Raw genomic sequence first — 23,998 nt, 5'->3', positions numbered from 1 at the left:
TATGACCAAATGTGTGACAAAGAATTGATTGACAATCTATATTTTATGTTTTAACTCAAAGTGTAACCATTTTGGGAAGACATCAGTGTAGTTTACAAATAGATGTAACTTAACAAGAAGACACACAGACTGGGTGATGAATTAAGAACTACTTGAGATATTCTACACAAAGGGAGAGTTATAAGTCAAACAAAAGTCCATTTTAATGTCAGACAAAAATGCAACATGATGTGAAAAAGAAAAAGATACATTGGGAAAAGGTAGCGAGTGTTACCAGGAGAGTGTGGTTTGTAACAGGAAGGGTGTAAATTTCTGTGAAGAGATAAACAGAGAGGGAGAAGCAGACTGATGCTCAGTCTGCTTCTTAATCAGAGTCTTAATCAGAAACAGTGTTAATATAATTATAACAGGAAGAGAAGCAGAGATGCTGCTGATGTGGATGCAACTCTCTGGAGACCAAATGCTGTTCTGATCATGATGAATAGACTCGCTGAGAGGAAGCTGATGATATTATACAGATGTTTGCATGAAATGAGCAGAATACTAATATATTTGTATTGCAGGCATATGTGATTTAAAATACATGAACATGAGTCCTGTGCATTGGCCTAGCTGGAAATACGTCGTATTAGTACAAATAACTAAAAGTGTTTTTGTCAATGAGAAGACAAAGAAGAAAAAAAGGAAGTAGTTTCACTTAATGTGACTTTTTGGGTGCAGTTCTGCCAACAACATATAAGCAGCAGCGCCCACTGTGAGATTACTCTGATAAGAGCTTCAAATTACTTGTAGCTGATGTTTCTACGTGTTTCTACATTATGTAAATGCTTTAAATTTATGGTTGTTTCATCAAACTGCAGCGTGCAAACAATCACACATACTTGTCCTTTTACACAAATTAAATAAAAGTTCTGCAGATGAGAATATTTTAACTGTAAAATCTAACCCAAACTATCCCATGCAAGTCTCAGCAACATTTTTAAAAATTATTTTAAATCATTTTAACTAATCTTATCGGCCCCTGAAATCTCTCTTAGGAAGAGGAAGAGGCGAACTTGAGCTGTATGTGTGATCCAACACTGTTAAGTTGCTTTTTGCTGCTTCAGGCAAAATCATTGCACAACAGGTCAAACTCTGTTGGCTTAAATCCAAAACCACAAACACTCTAAGAGGGGGATCTGGATCTGACACTGGATCTGCTTTTACAGAAAGTCTAACTTAGCAGAGAATTAATTTATTTGGAGAAATTGTGTAAAATTATACAACGCAACACGGCAAACAAGACCGAAGCAGACCTGGACATCCAGTTTTAGCTGCTGCTGTAGCCACCCACATGATGTATTGTATGGTATGCCATGCATGTGTAAACTGTAAACTCCTGAGCAGATAGTCACTGACGAAAAATTTTCCATCGCCCAACGCCCACAGTCTGGATACCTTTCTTTGTCTCTTAACAGTGCACTGATTTCTGTATTTCAGCTATGTTTTAATATAAAATAGGTTGTGAAGTATGGCTGTGAATGAAGGCTGTTTTACTCCCATGTGGAGTTCAGACTGAGGGCAAACGTTGTTTTGTTTTTTTTCACTGTACTGAAGTAATTTCTTCTAAATTCACTTTCTTCCTCAACTTTCAGGATATTAAGCAACACAAAAAGTTTCAGGCAAACACTATGATACAACTTCTGGTTGTAAAGTTGTGTTACCGCAGTACACGACATGTGAATTACAGAGTTTACAAACAGCTTTCCACATGTCCAGCTCTGCTTTTCCTTTCTAAACTTGTATAGTTTTTAGAGCAGATGACTCTGATCCCTGGCTAATGACTTATAGTCCTCACTTACATTGTGTTAGTATGACCAGTTTTGTTTTATTAGGCTCTCCAAGCAAACACAAGAACATCTGGGGAATTTTTTTTAGATTATCTTCTGTGTCATAAGAAGGTCAGCAACAATATTCAGTAAGACTGCATGACATTACAGTGATTTTTTTTTCTTTTCATTTTTTAAAACTAAGTGAAAGTCTTTTGTAGTGAAAAACTGCCAGTATCTTCAATTCTTATGCAAAGTTTTCAAGATGCAGCTTGAGGCGAACTCTCAAGGTAAATACTCAGAGCATTGACAACAGACATCTGCTGTTAGTTCTTTCTGGCCTAAATTAGCTTTCAGCCTCAGTATTCAATCAGCGTCATTGTTAGCTTTATGTGGGGATTAAATTTCAATTTGCATAAAAAAATCATCACAAAATCTTTCAACCAGAATCCACTGAAAGTAAAAATAACTCCAAAAGGGCATGTTCGGGTATGTTGCGGTTTGTTTTTTTTTTGGTTTTTTTTTTTGAGAATGGTCTGAACTCACAAAAAATACCATTCTAAATAAATAAATTTTTAAAAAAAAGTAACAACAATAATAATAGTAATAATAATACCAAAAACAATAACAACAACAGTAATAATAATAATAATAGTAGTAATAACAACAACAACAACAAAAATAATAATAATAAGAAGAAGAAGAATAAGAAGAAGAATAAGAATAAGAATAAGAATAATAAGAATAATAATAAGAATGATAATGAATATAGAAATAAAAATTAAATAAGAAAATATAAACTATAAGTACAGATAGTACCCACTTATTACTGAATTGTAGTCACTTTGCATATATTAAAACATGTATAACAAAGCTAAAACTCTGCACAACGTTTTACCCAAAGCAACATGAACCACACAAACGTTTGCTTTTAAACGATGATCACGCGGGCGAGATGAACGAGGCAGAAAATGGGGCTTTTATTTTAACGGTAAAATCCTCGTCTTTCGGTCACGTTTCCGGTCAGCTTGGCGCTGACTTCATACTTCCGAACAACAATTCAATCTGTTGCATGTCTGTCTGCCGGCGGAGGGGGGAATTAGAGGGGCTTCTGCCGCAAAAAATCATCAACCAGAAGGTGAAATATCGGTAGGATATTATTTTATGAATGAATCGGGTTGTTTAACTGATGAGCGCGCGCCGAACGTTACGTTCAACTGAACGTTGCCGAACTTTTCTGATTTATCTTGGCTTTATTCCAGCAGAGTGACGTTCACCAAGGCTGCTGTTTTCTGCTGAAAATGGTTAATTCAGCTGGATTCAGTGAAACGAACCAGGTGGAAACTGTTTTATACTAAATATTTCTCAGGCAGTAGCACGTTTTTGAAAGGGAAGGATACAAGAAAAAAAAAGAAAAATGCTCAAGGAGGCAGAAAGGAGGGTGATTTAGTCTCCTTGTTATTCAACCTACCACCGTTTGGCATATTATTCATGGAGATAGCTTTAGCGTTCATTAAAACAAGATCTTCCCTTGGAAATGTTTCGGTTTTTGGTTGAGAATGACATGAGAATCGTGTTTTCCTTCTTTCTGTGTTCTGTACCCAGAATACTCTGAATGTAACCGAGTATAAAAGCTGAAAATAAAGCTGTTATATCTCTGTAACATCCTAATCCAACTACTGAGCACATCATTTAATGCTGGATTTAAATAGGAATATGAAAACAGGAATATTGTTTTCCCTGCTGTTGTTCTCACTTATCAAAGCAGCAAACTGAATTGTTAAGGATGGCTCTTTTAGTGAAGAGTGGAAATATTCAATTTACATTTCCAGTAAATACCACGTTATTATTAACATTGAAATGTGAGGTTTGTGTGGATTTTAAACAGGCTTAAAATCGGTCTGGTATGGGATTGTCCACATGTTCTATACTGGTTTTATGTTAATTTTCCATGTGGGTTTTGTTGCAGTTTCACTCCAGTAGACCAATCTTACATGAACTCTAATGTTTAGTTGCTCTTTTTTTTTTTTTGTTTCCATGGAACAATGATAAGAGTGATCAACGTCTTTGATCAAATATTTACAGTTAATAATATAGTAATAATAATGAGATTGGAAAAAGCTTGAAACAGTATTGGGATAAAAAACTTAATTTTGGTATTACATACCCAAACCAAGTGGTCCAGATGGTTTAGGCACTACATCTAGCTTTAGCTTAAATTATGAAAAAATTGTTCTAAAGATTAATTTATCACCAAAAAGATTTTCAAAAATGCTTAAAGTCAACAAAAAGCAATATTTATTATGAAATTGGGATTATTTAATATTAAAATTCCTCCGTGCCTTTTTTTCTTTTTCAGTAAAGGACATTTATTTCTTACTAAACATTCACGATACAGCTTTATTAAGTGATATAATATTAATCCATTGTAACCAGAGACTGTTTGTATCTTTGAGAAGCAAACATGAATTCTTTGGTCCACTTTCTGAATCTCAAAAGAATAGAATAGAATAAACCTTTATTGTTATTGTATCTGGATACAATAAAATTGAAAGTGCAAGCCTTCCCAGTACTAAAAGAGATGTTTAAAAAAAAAAAAAGAGCAATAAAAACAATTATAAATGTATATATATATATAGATATATACAAGCATATACATATACACATATACACACATACATATCTGTATGTATATTTGTCTTGACTAAAACAATTTTCAAAATATTTACTTTGTAAAGCATAATCACAGCATGTGCGGGAGAATAAACATAACATCAGTAACCTTTTTTATTTGAATCTGAGTTCGTTTACTCAGAAAGTCCGCTTTGTTTGGGGACATGTAAACGCACCAAACTGATTCTAATTAAAGAAGCAGACTCGATCCGCTCAATCGGCCCGTTTCAAGCGGACCAAATACAGGACGCGGACGACAAAAACAGTCCCTCCCTGCATTTGATGTAGCATTGCATTGTGGGTAAATACATAGCAATCTCGTTAAGGGTCCTCTGCCTCGTCTGTAGTTCACACTGCATCCATTGTTGCAGTGTATTTCTGCAGTATACTTGCATAAGACACAATAAAAAACCCAAAACAGGGACAGTTTCGTCTCCATTTTTCAGCTCGCAGGTGGAGGAGACAATGTTTTCTTCTTCACACGGGTCTTGTCCTCTTTTGCTAAATACTAGTGCAGCGCCACTTTTGGTGGGAATGGGGATATATTATTGTAACGTTTGGTGTGTTTGACAAAGTGCAGCATGAACATGATCTCGATCTGAATGGATACACCCCCTACAACTGAGCCGAGTTCCCAATCGGGCCAAGACTATCCTGATGTGAATACACTCATAGTGGTTTTTATTGTGAGTTTGGATGACTTCCCATGCCAATTGAGTACATAGCATCGTACCCAAGTAACTCAAGAGCTCCTGGCCTGCAACTTTTAGATCATATTTACGCCACAAGTTTTTAACACAAAATAGAAAACTTTTGTCTGTGTATATTTGGAAAAAAAAAAAAAAGGTAAAAATCAAGTTATTGAGACAAGTAAAGTGTAAATGCTTCATGTCGCTACTCTGGAAGCGAACTGGACATTTGTCATATGCTAGTCGACATGTTTAGCATCGTTTTGACAGAGCTTCAGAGCGATTTAGCCAAGTACCGTATTTTCACGACCATAAGGTGCACCGTACTAAAAGGCGCAGCCTCAGTTATGTGCGTCCTTTCTGTATTTAACACATACATAAGGCACACCTGACCATAAGGCAAACCCATCAAAGTCCTCATCCTCTGTTTCTGAATTGAACAGCTGCGCTAAATCTCCAGCAAACATGCGAGGTTCACTTTCTTCACTGTCAGAGTCACTTTCCGTGCCGTGTGGCTCCTCGGAAATGATGCCGGCTTTTGCGAAAGCGCGGACAACAGTGCCAGCAGACACGTTAGCACAAGCGTCTTTCCTCCAACTCGGGCCACCTTGCCTTATGTCCACGGAAACTCAGCTGCGTCTTCTTTACCTGTCGGAGCTCGTTTGACATCTTCCTCCACTTACGAACCATCGATTCATTAATCTTAAATTCTCTCTCGGCTGCTCGATTTCCATGTTGCTTGGCGTAGTTGATGGCCTTCAGTTTAAACTGTGCTTCATAAGCGTGTCTTTTTGCCATTTTCAGGGTTGTTAGAAAAAGGTGTTCTGCATAACGCACATACCTGTTCTTTTATATGCGATCAACGCCCACGCTTCACCCTTTAACATTCTCATGGTGTTCTCTATACGTCCGATTACAACAACAACAACAACACGCACACAAAGGGCGCACTGCACTATAGGGTGCACCGCACATTTTGAAGAAAATCTAAGACTTTTATGTGCGCCTTATGGTCGTGAAAATATGGTAGATGAGTTTCAAACCAATTGTTTAAATTAGAGGAGTCCAAACACATTGTTGTGGTGGTTTTGAATGCAGCTCCATCATTTCATCTTCATTTTGTTTGAATTTAATTTCATATATTACAAGTAGACGTTGACTGTTTTGCTGCCAAACTCGTTCCAGTCTTAAGGTCTGCAAACAACATCATCATTATGGGATACTTTGGAGATTTTGCCACCAGACTGGTTTCAGAGCTCACTTGAAGACAGCGACTAACTCAGAACCAGTTCTTCCCGTTTTGACCCACCAAAGCTGTAGCTCACGCACAACAAAACTGGTGCTATGCTGGAACCAAATCTTTGCTGGGCCAGAGCAGAGAATTGCTTATGCTAGCGGCTTGGGTGGGGTTACAGAGACCAACCTACCAGCTGGATGTTCAGGCTGCCATGTTTAAAAATTCAAAACTAGAGTTTTATTTGTTTAATTCAAGAGAAAAAAAGAGGAGAAAAAAAAAACCACAGATACAATAAAAGAACATGAATTCAATGTTCCTCTCATTTTCCTGCTGGTTAATGTCTGTGCCCACGGAGCTGCATTCACAGTCATTGGTTTTTATCGGCACATTCATTAACGTAGCAGGTGCTTTATAATGTTAGCAGGTGTTTATAAATCCCACGTCAATAATCAATAAGTTATATGACAATGTGACATATATGGTTACTGAAGAAAAGAGGAAAGTTGTGGGAGTGATGGGGGATCGAAAACATCCAAATACAAATAGGGGTGCAACAATATATTGATTTACATTAGCACATCAATTATATTGTCAATACGCTAATAACATCACAAATTATTTCAAGGCTAATAACATCACAAATTATTTCAAGAACCATTTATACAACATACTTTCATTTTGAAAATGACTGCATTTTGAAATGCCTTGCATTAGGGTTGTGACAATTTTGTTCCAATTCAATTCAATTCCAATTTTTTGGGCGCTGAGTCTATTTAAATTGCAATTCTCACAATTCTTCAATATTGCTGATATTTGTAGATTTAAAAAAATGTACAAATCCATTATTTGCTCATCATTTTTTTAAATTTCAAATAGGAAAAAACAACAAAGTCACCAGGCCATCATTCTGTTGCTATAATGTCCAAGAGGACAGGTAAAAAAGATCAATAAAAACCCTAAAAATTACAAAAAAAAATTATATTGAATTATTTTCATTCATTTAAAAAAAAAAAAAGTTGATTTTTAACAACAACAAAAAAAATCAATTTTAAAATTGTGAAGCAAAAGATCCCAATATTCGATTTTTTAAATTCAATTTTCAATGTTGTTTTCTGTTTTATTATGAGTCTGTCTGTGTTATAAGAGGAAGCTTCTTTTATTTAAATTAATTAAACATCCATATTGGTGTTTTTGGTTACTTTATTCCCTGACCTTGGGAATAAAAAATCTGTTAATTTAGGCCTCAGTTTTTGGTCAAAACTAATCATTGAATCTAATCAAATTCAGATCGTGACTGAATTTCTGATATCGACAAACATCAAATCATTATCGATTAAATCACGAGGAAAAATACTTTCTCATTAAAATCAGGAGTTTTTGTTTTACAATTTATACATCAAATTTTTTCAGCAACATTTTTTTTTTCAATTTTAAATGTTTATAAGTTTAGATACTAAATGGACAAGAAGTTACTGCTTTTATCCAGCAGAGGGTGAAATGTTTCTCTTTGACTGTCTAGTAACACGATGTTATATCTGTTTTGGAAAACAGAGGTCGGAGGATGGCGACATCCTGCAGAAATGCACAGAGATAAATCACATTCTAAGTCCAAAGTTCTGACACATTTTGGATTTTTTGCTTTGAAAGGAAAAGCAGAACTGGACGTGTGGAAAGCTGTCTGTAAACTCTGTAGTGCACGTCACGTAACACGACTAATGTTACGGCCCACCTGCAGAGCTAATAGCCAACAGACACTAAACCAGCACTTTGATATGCAGTTCAAGCTTTTGAAAGAAGTTCAAAGAGCTGCTTCAGATATATTGCTGCTGAATGAATTTTAAAAACTCACTCTGTTTATATTTTTATTCTGGCATGTGATAGTGTCTGTAATAACGGTCATCATGCAACTTTTTCACATGGTCTGTAAAAACTGGCGATATTTAAGGAATTGTAATTTAAATAAAATTGGCACCCCCAAAAAAAGTCCCATTGTCCCCATAAATCCCAATAAATTAAATCATCAGCCTTTTAAATAAGTCATTATAATATCGTAATGTGATCAAACTGGTGATTTACGCCTCAAGTGGATTTATGCCACTATAGACCACAAAGCACACTTGTGACAGTATCATTGAGCAAAGTTTATGTGTTTTGTTTGGTCAAATTTACTTTCTTGAACAGTAGTTGCAAGGATTGAATTTTTTTTATTTTTTTTTACCATCTTGTCTGCAGCATCCACCCATGGCGACCATTGTGATGGAGAGCATCGGCCGAGTTTTCATCAGCCTCCAGCAAATTCGGGAGGTTCCCCGGATGCTGACTGAAGCAGCACCCTCCATGCCTGGCACTGTACGGGACACAGAAGTTCCCTCCTTCTTCAGAGAGCGCTACGTCTGCACGGGCTACAGACCACTGGATCAAAACTGGCGATACTACTTCCTGTCCTTGTTCCAGCGTCACAATGAGACCATCAACATTTGGACTCACCTGCTGGCATTCCTGGTGTTTCTAGTTAAATTTCACCAGCTCAGCGTGACTGTGGACTTCTATAGCGACCCTCACTCGTGGCCTTTGCTGATCCTCATCCTGTCCTCGCTGACCTATTCAGCCTTCAGCGCTGTCGCTCATTTACTGGGCGGAAAGTCTGAGCTGTACCACTACTGCTTCTTCTTTGTGGACTATGTCGGGGTGGCGCAATATCAGTACGGCAGTGCTGTGGTTCACTTTTACTATGCTGTGGATCAGAACTTGCACAGGTACATGCACAGGATCTTCATGCCTACTGCTGCCATCCTCAGCTGTCTGTCGTGCTTGGGATGCTGCTATGGCAAATACCGCAACCATAGCTTACCGTGCTGGGTGCGCAAGGTGTGCCAGGTGGTGCCGTCAGCACTAGCCTACATCTTTGACAGCGGCCCTGTGGCTAAGAGACTCTTTATGTGGTCCAGTAATGACCCTGCCATCATCTACCATTTTGGTCAGGTGGGTTTTTTTCTCAGCTGTGCCTTCTTCTTCACCGTCCCTCTGCTGGAGCGCTGCCTCCCTGGACGGTGTGATTTCTTGGGACAAAGTCATCAGGTGTTCCATGTTTTACTGTCTTGCTGCACCTTCTGTCAGATCCACGCCTCCTACCTGGATTATGTGCACCGTAGAAAGCTGTATTCACAGCTGCATAAGAGCGGTGAGGCTGCTTTCTTTGTGGGACTGTATGTGGTCACTTTTTTTGTATGTGCACTGATCGCAGCCATCGTGCTGAGGAAAGTTAAACGTGTGCTGGACTTGAAATTCAAGTCCAAATAAAAAATGATTGCCCCTGTGCCTTCATTGCCCCATAGGCAGTTCAAAGAGCAAACTGGCAAATTAAATAAGGGAAACACGAAATATCAGACGTTAGTATTTTTCTATTACTATTTGTGTTAAAACATAGGCTTTGGATTTTCTGGCGCTTGAAAGAAACTTATGTTTAGAGAACTGATCAAGGGACCTAAAACGCTTCAGTCATTAGCCGTCACTGATATCTGTACAATTATTCCTGGTAATTGCTATTTGTGAATCCTCTTAATGAGGCAAAAATACTACAAATGTCTGTCTAAGTCAAGCGGCAACCTCCAGCGATTAAAAGTAAAGCGTTTGCAGAAGTGCATAAAACTGCAGTTCCCCATTCATCCACTAGGGGCTCCAAAACAGAGCAAATCCCCATAGACTCCCATGTTAAAAAGACCAACTTCACAGCAGAAATAAACACGTTTACAGCCTGGTTCAAAAATCCATTTTCAGTTTAAAAAGTCAGGTTTACCTTAATGACAACTGTGGGCGAAGTGAATTTTTTCTAATTCACCCGTTTAAAGTAATTTAATCTCAAAGTTTGGCATAATTAGGGGCGTGTCCTTTTGATTGACAGGTACCCGATCTCCCACTTCAAGTAAGAAGAATGTAGAACAACCACGGTTTTTAGCCGGTTAACAACTTTACTTAGCTTAGCCTGCTTACCTCCATTAGCTGGTTAGCTCCTGTTATCTTCAGGTTAGCTTGGTTAGCTTTTAGCTACAGAAAGCTCGGAGTTTGCTAGATGTCAATCATCCACCATGACACTCACAGCCCCCTCTCAGCTCCACCTCTTTGCCCATATTTGTATCTTCCGGGCGAGACGACACGCATGCCTCTGCCAAGATGGTGATGGTATGAACTGCCCACCGAGCTTCAATTCAGCTCTTCAGAAACCTGTGATGTCCCGGAGGCTCCGCCCATCATCTCATACAGTCTCAGTCAGGGGTGACAAACATAAGGTTCAGGGTCCAAAACCAGCCCAGCAGAGAATCCAATCTGATCAGGGGATGACTGACCATTGTGAAAATTATATGGAAGTCATTACCTCCAAATATTTATTAAAAGTGACTGAAATTCCGAATGTATCAATCAGGGCTGCGACGATATGCTTGTGTCCTGATTCAATTCAATTCTTTTTTTCAGATTCTTTTTATTTATTTGAAAGAAAAATCTATTTTAAAATTGTGAAGCAAAATATCCTGAGTTTCAGTTTGATTTTTCCACCACTAGTATCAATTGAGGTTGTATTTTTTTCATGTCTAGATGTAATACATATACAAAATATACTTATATTGTTTTGTTGAAATACCTAACAGATCTGACATCAGTTTGTGTCACGAGGAGAGTCAGTTCCAGTGATCAGGATGACTACACAGGTGTGGAAATTTACAGGAATATTCATTTAAAAATAATTTGTAGATCTTGAGAAGTTATTCTAATCATACTGTCAAATACTGTATTTTCAGTTCCAGGTACCTAAGATTAAGTGTTTTTTGGTTTTGTAAATACAGCTGCACTTAAATTTTCAGAAAATGTCGTGGTTGTAATGTTTTATAAAAATACTTAATTCATTGTAAACATCTTAATCTACTTAAAACTCTGTAGTAAAACAGAGAAAAAATATCTATTGTATTTTCCCCCTTTTCTAAAATGTTATAATGCTGTTATTTTACTGGTCCGGCACATTTGAGATGAAATAGTACTTCAGTATATCTGACCCCTAAACTAAAATGAGTTTGACACCCCTGATCTAACTGTTAGATTTAGTATTTTCTATTAATGCCACAAAAAATAGGAACAAACTGTGTGTCTTTGCAGCAGGTTTTTAATTACAAAGAGCCTAAATATAAAAATGGCTGAACAATCAATAACATACATTCTTCTGAAAACCTCAAGTACGTGACTGAACCTTCAGAAAGCCAGATTATAATCATGTCTGACAACTTGGATGTAAAGATGTAAGGAAATGAGAGATGTTCTTGGCACATTAATGTATTTAGAAACATTTCGTCCTGTTTTTAAGCCTTGAAATGAGTAAAGTCTTGACTAATCACATTTTGCAGTGTAATGTGCTGCACATTGCACCCTCCCTCGTGCCTTAAGGGCGCTAATGTGTCATTTTTAAACCAGCATTAATGGTTATTTCTTGAAAAAATGAAATGGAAAAATTAGGTTTTGACTCACATAATGCTGCACTGTGCATATTTAAAACAGTCTTACAATTAAATGTGCCTTTGATGGGTTTATTTGTGTAGGTTTTAAATCTTTGATGCACTATAAATGTTTTTCACTTCCAGTCTGAGGTTTAAATGTGGTTTTTATGTTGTGCCAACATAACTTTGAGTGTACAGCACTGAGACAGAGTTATTTACCTGCCATTCCACACTGTAAGCTGGATACGTCTATAAGGGACTCAGTATGTATGTCTTAACTTTTTTAATGCGTATTGTAGATATGTATTGTATAATGCAGGCTTTTGATGTATTTACTGTCAAAATTAACTTGTATGTGCCTTGTAATACACGCGCACACACACACACACACACACACTGCTAATAAAGTAAAGAGAACACTTGAACACAACATCTTAGATCTTTGTGTTATATTCCATTTGAAAATCTTTATTACATAGTGGGATGTGTGGAGAAACAAATTCCTCAACACAACTCAAAATGAGATTCAGTAGTGTGTGTGTGTGTGTGTGGTCTCCACGTGTGTGTGTGTGTATGCACTCCCTGCAACTTCTGGGCATGCTCCTGATGAGATGAGGAATGTTCTCCCAACAGATAAACTCCCAGATCTGGATCAGAACATCAATCAGCTTCCATATTTTCCTTGGAGGAAAATGAACTGAAAGTACTTTACCTTCTTATAGCTTTCTTCTGCTCTCTGCAATAAATGATAGGAAAAGTCACTGAAGATACAATATCTTGTTAGTTATAAATATATTATACACTATAATAAGCTGTTGTTATCTTATACCATATATTTTCTCATACAATATCTTATGATCTTACAATATATAACTCTTACATCTGAAAAGTATCTATCTATCTATCTATCTATCTATCTATCTATCTATCTATCTATCTATCTATCTATCTATCTATCTATCTACCTACCTACCTACCCACTTCCTCCGTGTGTTGATGCATGAGGTGAACACTATTATTGTTGTGTCAGCAGCTGGCTCGCTCCCTCTGATGTTGGTGAGGTGAGGAGACTTTATCTTCCTTGCTTGCAGATAAGGTGAACATACATTGATGTTCTTGGCTGGTTCTGCAGTCCAGTCTTAACTCTGGGATTGTAGGCAGACCCATACGGCATGGCTTAGTTAAATCCCTGAATAAGCTGAATTATGGGACCACTGGACTCTCTCCAACATTTTTCCTGTCTGACTCACCATAGGAGTCAGGCAGTCTGCTTCACCTCTCATTTGATCTCATCTCAGCTCAGTAAACGTAATGAGGCATTTGCCAGTGGCTGGGTGTATGTCGATTAATCATGGATGACGATTATGTAGCTGGTGATCTAGAGAGGGTTTTGTACTGTTGTTGGGTGGTCTAGTGGGTTGAACAGAGGAAAAAGGCCAGAATGGATCCTCTTGGTCAGAATCCTTCAGCAATGAGTAATATTTGTTTTATCTGTAAACAGGCTTTCTGCAAAACAGACGGCCCTCCATCTGCTCCAACTGATGTTATGTTACAAATGCAGGCGGATAATATGCTAAATTAATATGGTGAACAAAACAAACACTGGTCCATTTTGACATCAGTTCACTGTAGATGGCTTGTTATGAAGAAAACCAATAGCCTTAAAATGATAAGAACTTCATCATCTTATTGTGAATACCAACCAGTCTGTAATATAATAATAATAACAACAATAATAGTCTTAATGATAGTAACAATGTATAGAAAGATTAAAGCTTTAGCTAGGATGTAAAAATACTTCTATTATGTATTTATTTGTTTTCATATGTATGGTTGTAGCACATTTGTTTTCAGTGTTATTACTTCATCAGTGATACTTGCACAAGAGTCCACATGTAATTATGGCTGCAATGTAGCAGCCAAAGTACATTAGGTCGTTTTTTACAGGCAACGCACAGACTGTTATGTACAGTCGCAGTCCACATTATTCAACCCCCACTAGTACCTGTTTCCAATAAACAAATCCAACAAGACGAGTTTAAACAGCTCAGCACAACTAATTACATCAACAGTTCTCCAACTTCAACAGAAATGTCACTTTCAATGACCACTGCAGTCTCAAAATGGTGTTTAGTTTTTAGTAGAGCATATTGTACCTGTATGACCTGCTGCAAGCATGCTCATAGTCAAACACCAGCTTCTTGAAGCGTCTCGCAAAGGTTTCCAGTTTACTCATGTTACTGGTTTTGCATGCTGGAGCTCTGTTTTGTAAAGCCATGTGATGGTCACTCTAATATCTTCTACTGAAATGAACCTTTATTGGACTTTGAGGTATATGCTTGAGATCATCATCCTGTTGGAAGTTCCAGTGACACCTAAGCTTCAGCTTCCTCTCAGATGGCATCACATTTTCTCTCAGGATTTCCTGATACTCGATTGAATCCATCTTGGTTTCCAGAGGAAGCAAAGCATCACTAATCCAGTGCTATGTTTCACTGCATGCAAGTGGTTCTTTTCATTCTTTCTCCTCCAGACATGCTGATGATCCATAAAAACAGCTCCCCATAACCTCTTTGGTTGCAGAAGCAGTAGTTGTGTACGTCTTGAACTCACAGGCATGGAGTGCCCCAGCATGTACTGGGTGCCTTACTGTGGAAACTGAATCCTCAGTGCCTGCAGCCGCCAAGCCGTTTGGAGTCGGTCGAGGGTGTTTGACCACCTGCGTCCTCACAAATCCGATGGCAGCCACAAATAAAGAACATGATCCCACAGTAAAGAAAAAGTCAGGTACTGTCTTTTTAAACCCCAAATAGTTCATGTAGATTGAGAGTGGAGTCAAGCTAGTCAAACTCTTTCCCATTTCCTGCCTTTGTTTCCAGAATTAAACATTTATTGTGATGTTAAAACCGGATGATCACTTAGGAGATGAGAAACCTTTGTAATAAATATGAGTAAAAATGATTTAAACCTACTGGCCTATCATGGTGCAGGGGAAAAAATCACGATCACAGTTCATTTTAATCCACACAAATATCATAATACACTCACCAGGTAGCATCTGGGACAGAGAAACATGCTCAGAACTGGGTCAAGTGGGTTTGGGAAAAGGACAGACAAATACACAAAATAAGTGTATTTTAATGCAGTTAGGATCTTTCAAGAGTTTAAATGACCCCATCAAAATATGCTATATCAGAGTATATTAATGCAGGTAGCATTCAGGTAGATTAGTGGACCTAGATACTCACATATTATGTAATAATGAACCACTTAAAATGGTTTGAAGAATTTATAGCATGTCATTTATATGAACATGTACATATAAATTATTTTAAAACGTAAAATATGCTACCTAATATGCTTTGATAGAGTAAATGACCCCTTAAAAATGCTCTACCTTATACAGTAGCCTATATTTGTGCAGATAGGATGCCTCAGGGTGAACTACTCCATCCAAGTACGAGAGAAGAATGCATCAATACCATAAATAATTCAAATTTTCTATTGTTAAGCTATCCTAATAATAAAAACTTTAAAATACTTTGAATATAGGACTATATTTCACGAGGTACAGCTAACAACACAGTACAACTAGACACGGACTTGAGGGTGGCATTAAAAAAAATACATAGACACATATTTATTAAATATCTATGGTAATAGTAGCACAAATGCTGATAATTTAATGCTGATAATAACCTAAGTTGGCCCAGTAAAGGGTGTCAACCTTATTTATTGTAAAAGTAGTTCAAAAGAGATTTAGGCTGCCAGTTTATCTAGAATTTTATCTATTCATGCTTGTTTTTGGAGAACAAAGAATGAAAGAGTCACGTCTATTAATGTACGTGACGAGAATATGTAGATTAGATCATGTGGGAAACTAGATCATGAAAATTTAACAATATAAAATCATCAAAGTAGCAGATATGTTGTTGCCATTTCAGCATGTCCCCCTGAAGGGGTCGCCACAAAGAATAATTTCTCAGGTGAATTGGCACTCAAGTGTTTTTACACTTGATGCCCTTCCTGATGCACTCTGCATTTATCCAGACAGATGCAGTCATGGCCCCCTCAGGGCTGCAGCTCGGCAGCAGGACTCGAGCCATCAACGATCAAGCCTCAAGACAAGCAGCTTTAATGGAGCCACTGGCAACCCCTAAAACCAGCAGAAAGGCTGTAGTTTGGAAATAGTTTGATAACTTGAATTAAACTGATGAAATGTTGAATAAAATTTTAACTGAATGAAAGTTAAAAATTTGTTTTAACTGTAAATTTAGGTAAACAGACATGAATTATGTTAAACTTAGGTTTATCTTGTATTTTAAGACATCCAACAGTGATCCCTGATTTCCCTGGAGTTGGTAGTCTTATCTGATCTTATTGGGGTGAGGTGGTTGGTGGTAGTTGTTCCAGCCTGCTTTATGGCTGAGGTGAGTTTTTCCCAAGCGGCAACCTCCGGCGGTTAAAAGTAAAGCGTTTGCAGAAGTGCATAAAACTGCAGTTCCCCCTTCATCCACTAGGAGCTGCAAAACAGAGCAAATCCCCATAGACTCTAATGTTAAAAAGATCAACTTCACAGCAGAAATAAACATGTTTACAGCCTGGTTCAAAAATCCATTTTAGGTTTAATAGGTCAGGTTTATCTTCATGACAACTGTGGGGGGAGTGAAATTTTTTCTAACTTGCCCCGAAATTCAGCATATTTAGGGACATGTCCTTTTGACTGACAGGTACCCGATCTCCCGCTTCAAGTGAGAAGAATGTAGAACAACTGCGGTTTTTAGCCAGTTAACAACGTGACTTAGCTTTAGCCCGCTTACCTCCGTTAGCTGGTTAACTCCTGTTAACTCCTGTTAACTCCAGATTAGCTCGGTTAGCTTTTAGCTACAGGCAGCTCGTAGTTCACTCGATGTCCACCATCCACCATGAGGCTTACAGCTCCCCTCTTAGCTCCACCTCTTTGCCCATATTTGTATTTTCTGGGCGAGACGACACGCATGCCCCTGCCAAGATGGCGACGGAACCGCCCACCCAGCTTAAATTCAGTCACAGAGGCTCCGTCCATCTTTTTATTTACAGTCTATGGTTTTTCCCCACTGGAGTAGAGCTGCAGCTCACCCAGGAGCAGCATAAATGTTGCTTTCCAGTTCTTAGAATTCAGAGCATGCCAGAATAGAATTGTAGTTCCAGTTGCATTGTGGGAAAACATGGACACCTCCAAATTAGCTTGTTTGTGAAAATCTACAAATGTTGTATAAAAATATAAAAACACAAACCAAATATAAAATGTACTCCATGCGAACATCATCCAATTTAGACTGATGAATAATAAACCAACATTGGTATAAGTTTTTATGAACAAGCAGCCACAACAACGTAATAAAAACAACTCACTACTTTTTTTACACTGGAAATTTAATGCACATAAAATATATTATAAAGAATTTTAATAAAGATAAATGGAGTGCATGAGAATTCTTTGATTGGTCATGTACCAAGATGCTTTCTCTTGAATCTTATGCAAAAATACTGTGTAGCGTATTCTCATTAACGTTAACCTGGGATCCAATGTCGGAGCGACAGTGGGTGTTTTCATTATTAATTCGCTGTGTCCTTAGACAAGCGGAGGATCTCGGGGCACCACCCAGCCCTAAATTTATTATACGGTCAGGCAGGGAATACCATAATATGACAATGATATTTGTCTAACAACAGATAACCATCAGTCTCAAAATATGCTTACTGTAAGTTCTCGTCAGAGGGAACAAATCACTTACTTAAAGATCGATCACGCTACCACGACTTCTTAAAATATAACACACTTTATTAAAAACCACACCAGTTAAAATTATCAGGCACAAATTAAATTAATAATGTAAACCAGAAATAGCGTCAGCAAGCATCAAATACTGAATTAGCCCAGATGAGAGATAGGGAGAGAGAGAGAGAGCGAGAGAGGCAGTAAGGAAGCTCGAGCCGAGCCAACAACGAAAATATAAAATAAAATTATTAAAGGTAAAGTTATGTAAGCAGCTTACATAACTTACACAACTAGGAAGGTTGGAAAGATGGCAAGTCAAAAAAAGTTAACTAACTATGTCAGGGTAGACTATCAGGCGGATACCGGGGGAATGGATTTAAAAAGGGCAGCTTCTGCTTACTAAGACACCAGCTGGATCGGAGACAGTGGAATAATGCGTCGGCCTTCCTTCAGCGCCTTGGTGGTCGAGAACCCGAACCTTGGGCCCAGTGGGCAAGGATTCAGTGGTCGTCCTGATACTTGTCCAAAGGGGACCTCCGCAGAAGTCAGGAGCTGGCCTGGAACCGCCTGGTTTGACGTCTGAAACTGGACCCAACTCCAATTAGAATCCACGGGTCACGGGAGCCGGCAAAGTCCTGGGATCAGCTGGAGTAGTAACATTCGGGTCGTCCGTGCGTTACTGGTCACAGTCTTTGTGGGCCGGGAGAGCAGCTTCGATGGTGTGTCAGAAGCAAAAATTGTTCAGCCAGAATTGGATGAGGTTTCTGGTGTTAAGCAGTCGAGCGAACTTACTGTAGTAAAAAAACGAACACGGCGCCAGACGGACAAAGACACGACTAAAGCAAACATCAAGCGAAAACGAAGAGAAAGAAACAAAAAAAGAACAAGAAAAAAAAAGATAAAAACAAGAGAGAAAAGAAAACGAGAGAAAAAAACAAGAGAGCGAGTTCCGAGAAGACCCGCAGTTAAATTTGCCGGCGCTCTGGGGCGGACTTTAGATTATCCAATCAGAGCGCACGGGTCAGGACATGGGGTCTGAAAGTTTGGTCAAAATACTAAGTTCTTGGAGAATTAAACTTAACATTTTTCCAACCTCAAAACATGTCTATAAAATCCATTTATAGATGAGAAGAAGTATGAATGATCCTTACAAACATGAACCTTAAAACAGTTTTGCTGCTGTCAAAAGGGGAAAAGGTTTGTTAACAGGTACCGGACAATACATTTAATCAATGATTTTCACTTTCCACGGACCTGGTGGGTCAAGAAATCATTTCCACACAACAAGTTCTTACTTTGAGTCAGAGTCGTTAATAACAAGAGCATATAATGTTAATTACTGTGTATTTAATCAGCCTGAAATGCATATCTCAACCTGTTCGAGGGTGTCTGCCATTGCTCTATCCAAGGAATCACAGAAATGAACTAACTTGCTAACTTCTGTAGATTTCACTTCTGAAAAACGGTTAAAGTCTTGGATTAATTTAGAAAGGAAGAAGAGTCCATTTATCCAGGTGTGCTGAGGATACATCCAGTATTTTATACAGTTTAGAATTCAGAGCTCAAAGGTTCTGCTCTGGAATTTGGTCTTTGTGTGCTGTGGATAGAAAGGGACCTCCTGGGGTGATGGACAACAGGCTCTTACCAGGGTCCAACTTCAAAAGGGTGCCACAGTCTGTTTGTGTAGACATTTCCTACCAGGAACAAGATAAAACCAGCAGGGTTCCTGGTTTAACGTGGAAACCTGTCTCCCGGATTAAGATGGATCTGATTTTTAGGGCTTTCATTGAGCTCTGTTTTGGAGATGTGTGGATGGACTTCCTTTTTAAGTAGAAAGTCATGAGTTCTTATCTGATTCGGGGGTTAATTCGGCCTTGGGAGGTTGCTACAACTGCTATTAACATTGCAAAAAAAAAGACTAAACCATTCGTATTAACTCAATTACTTGAAAAGAAACAAAAAATATGAAACACAAATCCTGTTTTGAACATTGACTGTATCGTCATAAAGTGCTTAATATGGTTTGGCTTGAATAAAAGACAAGACTAAATTAGATGAAAACAAAACAGAGATGGCGACAAGAAAAGCTGTAATTAAAAATGATAACTAAAACTATAACTATATTTAGATTTTTCTATGACTTGATCCACACAAAAGTTCCCAGGGGACTCCTGTTGGGGTTACTCCGGCTATGGGGTACCAGACCCCCTTGTATAAGCTGGCTGGTACCTGTACGACCGGTGTCAGAGTTCGGTTCGCATAGCTGGGAGCAGGGGCGTTGCACACAATTCTGGGCCCTGTACACTCTCAATGTCAGCGGGCCCCTATTCATGCCAGTGCACAAGAATATATGACGAATATATTTGCAAAAAGACCTAAATATACAAAAGTGAAATCCAAAGAGTGATTTAAAAAATTCTAATGTAACACAATCATGCAAACACTCTCACGTAAACTCTGAAATAATCTGAGGAGATTAAGATTCTACATGCTATAATTGAAGAAGTCATGGGTAAAAGAACAAAATCAAACCATAACTGACTGGCTGGGCCTCAAGGTTCAAGAACAACATACTTGGAACATTGGAAACATGCAAAAAGAGTGTCAGAAATCCCATCGACAGAAGTCAGGACTGAAGATGTCGAAGGTTGCACTTTCTCCAGTTTTCACTAGACTTTTGATGGAAACTGGACGAGCTCATCCAAAGGACAAGGAAGAACAAGGAATGCAAAAATCAAGTTTTATTACATCTTGCAATTTTATAGTCGATTGAGGTGAAATGAGAAGATCAGTGTTGAGGGATTGTCAAAACTCTGTGACACAGGAAACTATGAGGCCACCTGCTACTCAGCTGCAGAAATAAGAAACATTTCATACATTTAATAAAAGATGTGGTCGCAAAAATATGTTAATAATGTAAAGTTGCATCACTGTAGGGATTTCCATTTATTTACTGTGACTGATTATTTGACACAGACCCTCTTAACTCAATGTCTGTCTGATCCACCAACCCACACATACATACCTTTCTGGTGCTTGAATCTGTGATCATGTTATCATTGTGCGTGCTTTTTGCATTCTTGAGCTCTACATGTTCTAACATATGAAAAAAAGAGAAAAGAATGCATCCTGTTCCACTTGAGGGTGTGATTTCCAGTATTAGTTTGACAGACATGAGCTTTTTCATACCAACTGTAGCTGAGCCATTGGGTGCACATTGGAGATGCTACTGTGGGTCGGGATTGTGCTGGATTTGGGTTTCTGCTCAGTTTCACTGCCAGAAATCAACAACAGGATGTTCATGGATGAGTGTGTGAGGGAACACGACAGAATACAATCGTCTGTCAGGCCACCTCGAGTGACATACTGTGGCCACTGCTGCTCCAGCGCCACTGTTTGTTTCTGAAACTGGTTAAAGTTGTCAGCTCACGTTAGGTGACGTATAAATGTCTTGATACTTACAGTCGCAAGCTAGCTAAGCTGAAGACTTCACATTAGCATACAATTATCATCAGCAACTTTCTGAAATAGACAACGTTAACTTTTGTTGTGTATTGCATAAAAAGCAAACTCGGTTCACCTTTGGGAAAGAAAGCAGTCAACAGCTGCCTCCCTTCATTCTGCCTTCTTTCTTTTTCTTTTTGTTCTTTCTTCTTTTCATACCCCCGATTTATGTTTTTTGGCCAGGATGATATCTGGCCCCCAGGTCACTCAATCTGGCCTCACTGACGTTACACTTGCCTCCGGTTGCTGTCAGGCGGATGAAACCTTTTTGCGTCTCCAAGAGGGGGGGCCCCCAGAAAGTCCAATATGTCGGGAAGACTTCATTCATTCATTCATTATCCTAACCGCTTAGTCCGATTAAGGGTCGCGGGGAAGCTGGAGCCTATCCCAGTAGTCTTTGGGCAAAAGGCAGGGTACACCCTGGACAGCTTGCCAGTCCATCATAGATGTCAGGAGGACTATGTAACATAAAGTTCATTCTCTCAGTTGATGTTATCAATATATTTGAAATAAATTATGACAGCAATTAACTGGAAGGCCCAATTTATTCAAAATAAAAATGTCACCAAAAAAAAAAAAAAAAATTTGATTTTTATGGGACACTCTCCCCAATCAGGTTAGGTCGGGTGGTCAGGTCCACTTTTCCCCGGACTACCATGATCATGGCCGGGAGTAAGTCAGATTTCTTTTCAGGGAGGGTTGGACTCTGCCAAGGCTGCCTTTTATCACCGGCTATGTTCATAATTTTTATGGACAGAATTTCTAGGCGCAGCCGAGGTTTTGAGGGGATCCGGTTTGTTGGTCTCAGGATTGGGTCTCTGCTTTTTGCAGATGATGTGGTCCTGCTGGCTTCATCTGGTGATGATCTCAAAGAATCTGAGCCTAAACAATTTGTGGCTGAGATGGGAATGAGCACCTTCAAATCCATGACCATTGTCCTTAACTGGAAAACAGTGGATTGCCCTCTCCGGATCGGGAATGACGTCCTGCCAAGTGAAAGAATTAAGGTATCTTAGTGTATTGTTAACAAGTGAAGGAATCAGTGCGGTATCTGTCGTAATGCGGACTCTGTACCAGTCTGCCTTGGTGAAGAAGGAACTGAGCCAGAAGGCAAAACTCTTGAATTTCCAGTGGATCTATGTTCCTACCCTCAGCTGTGGGTTGTGACCAAAAGAACGAGATCTCATATACAGGCAGCTGAAATGAGTTTCCTCCTCTCTCCCTTACAGATAGGGTGAGAAGCTCGGTCATCTGGGAGGGCCTCAGAGTAGAGCTGCTGCTCCTCCACATCAGGAGGAGCCAGCTGAGGTGGCTCGGGCATCTGGTTAGGATGCCTCCTGGACACCTCCCCGGTGAAATGTTCTGGGCACGTCCATTTGGGAGGAGACCCCATTGGAAAGCCCAGGACACACTGGACGAATTTTTCTCTCGACTGGCCCGGAAACTCCTTGGGAATCCCCCCGCAGAGCTCGCAAATGTGGCTGGGGAGAGCACCACTCAACTCTTGCTTTGCTTGCTCTGTCTGTTTACACAGAATTATGTGAATTATATCACATCCATTGAAGTTGAAATATACAATTGATGGTTAAATTGAGAAAATAAGACTTGCCGTTTAAACTATGATTTATAGGACACATTTGCTTTATGGTATGTTGCATAGTATTTGTGTTTTAGTCCAATTATAAGAAGCTTCACTGAAGGAAAAGAAAAAACTTTAAAATTTGTACATACAAAACAAGGGAATTTCAGGCCAGAATGGGGCAAACTGATTTGATTTTTTTTCTGTTTTCAGTTGTCAGAGAAAGGGATTAACAAGCTAACCACATTAGCCAATGTTCCTGTTGTTAGCAGCAAACCTGCAAACATCACATTATTTTGCATTTTAAACATGAACAGAATTTACAAAATTTATAAGCAGAGGTTGAACAGGAAAACGTTTAACACTTATTTATACACACTTTTCATAACGTTTGGATCAATAAAATGTTTCTTACTGGTATCACTTTGGGTCGATTTGTAGGCAGTAATCTTTAATGGGTGAAGGTGGATTTTCAATTTCTTGTTTTTCCAGCTTTGAACTCAAAAAATCCGACTTCCGAGTACAAATCAAATGCACCATCAGCAGACTAGCATGGCATAAACGTCACATAGGGCTGGGCAATAAAACCAAAATCTTATATCCCAATATAGCTCATTTTATATCCCCATAACGATACAAAATTGTTTGTGCAATGTTGTGTCAGTCATCAGTTATGTGTCAGATATGCTTGGCAATGGCAGCGGCGATCTCCTTCCATCTGGGGGAACTATGGCTGTATGGTGTTTCATGGGTAAATGCCTGTTGCAGCATTTGCAGCATTTGCGTCTGGAGTTTATTATGAGTGCTTTCACCACCACTTGATGCTGCTTTTGCTCGTTGGCTCTATTCTTTATTCTGTATTCTTTGTTCTGATTCCTGCGCAGGTGATAAAATGAGTTTGTTGTGTTGGAGTCTGTTGTTGGGACTGTGAGCTAGTCTGTTGTCGGCTCCACGTCGGTCTTTTTATATCCAAACCGCATCCATGCGACAGAAATTTCCTTTCTTTTAGGAACAAGCTCATCAGTTTTGGTTGACTGGTCATCTCTTTGTGAATTATCTTGCTCTGAAACACGTCTGCTACCGTCTTTCTCCATGTTTATATATTGCAGCGTGCATGCCGTAAAGTGCATCGTGACATAAAATACTGCAGTAAAGCAGCTTATCGTGGCATAAATGATAGAGCCTCATATAAAACGACAGACAATTTCTATTGACCAAATGATATATAATGTCATATCACCCAGCCCTACGTCACAACCCTCCATGA

The 23,998-nt window shown here is 38.7% G+C and overlaps 1 protein-coding gene across 2 annotated transcripts; it reads left to right on the top strand.

Annotated features, from left to right (window-relative positions):
- Positions 1-2,887: 2,887 nt before the first annotated feature.
- paqr7a (progestin and adipoQ receptor family member VII, a) lies at positions 2,888-9,707 on the top strand (the record flags this gene model as incomplete). 2 transcript variants are annotated; one of them, XM_079258973.1, is made up of 2 exons in its annotated part: positions 2,888-2,946; positions 8,640-9,707. In XM_079258973.1, the coding sequence occupies exon 2, from the start codon at positions 8,649-8,651 to the stop codon at positions 9,705-9,707; it is 1,059 nt and encodes a 352-aa protein (XP_079115099.1). In that variant the 5' UTR covers positions 2,888-2,946; positions 8,640-8,648. The 2 variants fall into 2 exon arrangements, with proteins under 2 accessions (XP_079115099.1, XP_079115098.1); XM_079258972.1 differs by having other exon boundaries at positions 2,911-2,957.
- Between the last annotated feature and the right edge of the window lie 14,291 nt (positions 9,708-23,998).

Source organism: Telmatherina bonti, assembly GCF_933228915.1.
Source record: "Telmatherina bonti genome assembly, chromosome: 19".
Classification (NCBI taxonomy): Eukaryota; Metazoa; Chordata; class Actinopteri; order Atheriniformes; family Telmatherinidae; genus Telmatherina; species Telmatherina bonti.
This window is presented reverse-complemented; position numbering and strand designations above follow the sequence as displayed.